The 3485-nt window shown below is 44.3% G+C and overlaps 1 protein-coding gene across 2 annotated transcripts in view; it reads right to left on the reverse strand.

The window, feature by feature from the left end:
* The window catches only part of LRRCC1 (leucine rich repeat and coiled-coil centrosomal protein 1), a 32969-nt gene extending 30410 nt beyond the window's left edge, over positions 1-2559 (reverse strand). The window contains exon 1 of one of the 2 annotated variants that reach the window (XM_008065224.2): positions 2392-2559. In XM_008065224.2, coding sequence (XP_008063415.1) covers positions 2392-2480 — 89 coding nt within the window. In that variant the 5' untranslated portion in view covers positions 2481-2559. The remainder of the gene's footprint in view (positions 1-2391) is intronic. The other variant, XM_021716128.1, reaches the window with a different exon arrangement.
* Between the last annotated feature and the right edge of the window lie 926 nt (positions 2560-3485).

A 3485-nucleotide genomic window follows, 5' to 3' on the forward strand; every position in this document is an offset into this window, starting at 1 on the left:
TTCCGCCTCAGCCTTCCAAGTAGCTGGAACTACAGGCACGTGCTACCACACCTGGCTAATATTTTCTTTTTTTAATTGTAGAGATGAGGCCTCACCAAGTAGCCCAGGCAGGTCTTGAACCCGCGGGCTCAGGCAATCCACTCACCTCAGCCTCCCAAGGTGTGGGATTACAGGCTGAGCCATCGAGCCCAGCTACTGTGGGCATTTCTAACTTCTATGCAAAAAGTCACTAGTATATACATAATGAAGATGTATTGAAAACTAGTCAATAACTGTAAAGGCTCTAGAATCCTACTATCCTACTTCACATCTGAACTTTTTTGCTGTTATTAAGCAAATGACTTACTCTTTGTTAAGCCTCAGTTTCCTTACCTCATTTAATGCTCACAATAACTCTAAGCAGTAGGTATCATAAGGATACTGAAGTTTATGTTAATTAAATATCTTGTGCAAGTTCTTGCAGTTATTATGTTAACAGAATCCAGGTATAAATTCAGACCTCATTCTGAAGTTTATAACCTTATCTTCTTCACTATCTGCAATGACTATTTAATCCACAATGTAGTTGACTTTCAAATAAATCACTAGTTATTGCACTTTCTAATGAAAAAGTCTCTGTCCTCCCTTGTTGAAAGCCAGAATGCACCTCTGCTAAATAGAACTCATACCTTCACTCCTTTGATCACTATTTATAATAGAAACCTCCTCTGAAGATAGTGGTTCCAGGAACACAAACTGTAGTGCACGTAGTTTAGAATTGCTGGGTGGGAGGTACAGTAAGGAATAGGAATACACAATATCATGAACATCTCTTGTAGGTTCTGTAGCAGCTATTACAAAACTGTAGGAAATCTAACTCTGGCAGCTCGGAAGATTTTGTACATTTCAAACTAGCAACCTCTAAATGTGACTGAAGCATTTCCTAAATACCCTGCTTCTGTCATTTTTCTGACTTCTTACTTAGTGCCAGACCTCACGCAATTAACACATGCTCTTATTGACAGTCATTTACTTTCTGACACATTTCAGTTTCTTTAAATTAATATTGTGCAGACAATGTGGGGCAGTAAGCAGATAGGGAAATTGGGCCTGGCATGGTGGCTCATGCCAGTAATCCCACCACTATGGGAGGTCGAGGAAGGAGGAGTGCTTGAAGCCAGGTGTTTGACCAGCCTGAGTAACACAAACATTTTTCTCACCTCCACAGAAAAATTAAAAAAAAAAAAAATCAGGCATGGTGACGTGTGTCTGTTTAAGAAAAGAAAAAGAAAAAGCAGACAGTGAAGTTAGACAGAAATAGGTTTGGATCCAAACTAATTGTTCACCAACTGTATAAATTTAGGCAAATTATTTGGATTCGAAGTCTCAGTTCATCAACTTGTAAAATGTGGAAAATTATTACCCTGCAAAATTGCTGTGAGGATTAGTGGTAACATATATAACATGCACACACAGACCGTCTTTGGTAAGTGGCAACTATTATTACTAATGTAAATATTCCTTTGAAAAACATCTTGGGGTCACTGGCAAATTTTGGATCAGAATCCAGAACAAGATACTTAGTCATCAGTAGCAAGGTTAGCAAGAGGAGGACACTCTACCAAGGAACGTGGGTGGGCAAAGGCACAAAGAAGCCTACTATGGAACTGCCTGCAGCGCAACACGGCTACCCATCGAGGATAAATGGTCAGAGTCGAGAATAAAGAGACTGAAGAAGCAGGCCTGGACCAATCAATAACGCAGAACCGAGAGCCTCATGTGTCAAGCACACGTTTGCGCTGCATGAGAGGGAAACGGCGATCTAAAGATAAGTTTAGTACTTTCAAAAAGTATTATGAATACATGCATCAAAGAGCTCTGTAAGGGAGGAGAAATTAAAATGGAGGGGAAAAGAACTGAGGCAAAATCAACGAGAAACAGCGAATGTTCGCTCCACAGGTGACAGACTACGCTGCCAGAGTAAAAGAAGAAACAGGGTTTTGTTCAGGGTAACAGGGTAATAGAAAAGGCAGAGGAGAGACAAGAGAGAACACGAGAAGACCAACAATTAACAGGAACCACCACCAGGAAAGAATGAAAAGGCCAGCAGAAGGGAAGAGCGGCCAGAGACTGTTGGACAACAAGGTCGTGGCGCCGTTTCAAGGCTAAGCAGAGCCGCGTGATACACGGGCCAGACGTCAAGGGATGCAGAACTCCTTCAACCTAGCACTTGGGCAAAGCAGTCCTGGAGGAGCAGGGCGGTCGAAAGTCAGACTGCGCGCGTGTAAGGTGTCGGCAAAACAGCCTTGGGCCTCCGCCCCCCAGCAGCCGCCCACCGCCCCCGGTCCCAGCCCTGGGGAGCGGAGGAGGGTGTGCTGTGCGGGCCGCTCCTGGCTGCGGAGCGCCCTTTACCTCCGCAGGCCTTTGTCCATGAAGCATACATCCCCGCAGCTGCTGTCGCCGTCCTCATTTTCAATTTCTGTCTCCACTGCCGCCTCCATGGCACCGGCGACGGAGACAGAGGTCTTAACCGGCGCCCAGCGCTGAGTGCCAGAGCCAGGATCCCGCCTCCCGGAAGCGCGGAAGTGCGGTCCTAGGGGGCGGGGCGAGAACCCTCCCTCCAACCGACAGTTGGACATTTTTCCCGCCCCGTCGGTGCCGCAAAGCCGGAAGCCTCATCTCCAGCAAGGGCTTCTTTCCCTTTTACGGCAGCTGTGGCGGGACTGTTGAGGCTAGCCGTAAAGTGAAGTTGTTTCCTGGGCGTGTGGGAGTTGGGGAATGAATGCATGAATGAATTTTTCCTATGTGCTTCTGTATGATTTTTGCATAATAGCCAGCTGACTTCTGAAAACGGTGTCACAACAGTTTGGCCTTATATATCTTATAGTCTTACATATGTGTAAATTGTTCCACCGGCCCTTGCACCTCCTGTTGATTCATGAAACACTTGTGGGATGCGTTACTGTATGTCAGTGACATCCCTTTAGGATGAAGAGTAAGATGAAGCCCATTCTTGCTCCTGCAAGCAGTAACGGTCCAATGGAGGAAACAAAGAATTGCCATACAGTATTGACCATACAGCCAACTGTAGAGTGATATGGGTAGTGGGTACATTTTCTAAAAGGAAGTGATTGATGACTGAGTCGAGTCTTGCTAGGTAGCAGGGAGTTCTGGAAATGAATGGCATTATAGGAAAGAAAACAATACCTGTATAATGTCAAAGAAGTCTCCTGGTTAGATTGCTCCCTGTCATCGTTATATTTAAAAATTGAGGTGAAAGATATGGTAGTCCCCTTCTTATGTGGTGGGGATACATTTCAAGTGGATGCCTGGAACCACAGATACTACTGAACCCAATATAATATATCATGTTCTTCCTTGTCCACACATATCCTGAATAAAGTTTAATTTATGCATCAGGCACAGTAAGAGATGAACAAGTAATAAAATAGAACAATATAATGTAATAAAACTATGTGAACGTGATATCTCTTAAAATGTTTTAT

This window comes from Carlito syrichta, unplaced genomic scaffold, assembly GCF_000164805.1.
Source record: "Carlito syrichta isolate Samal-C Ts95f unplaced genomic scaffold, Tarsius_syrichta-2.0.1 Scaffold308192, whole genome shotgun sequence".
NCBI lineage: Eukaryota > Metazoa > Chordata > Mammalia > Primates > Tarsiidae > Carlito > Carlito syrichta.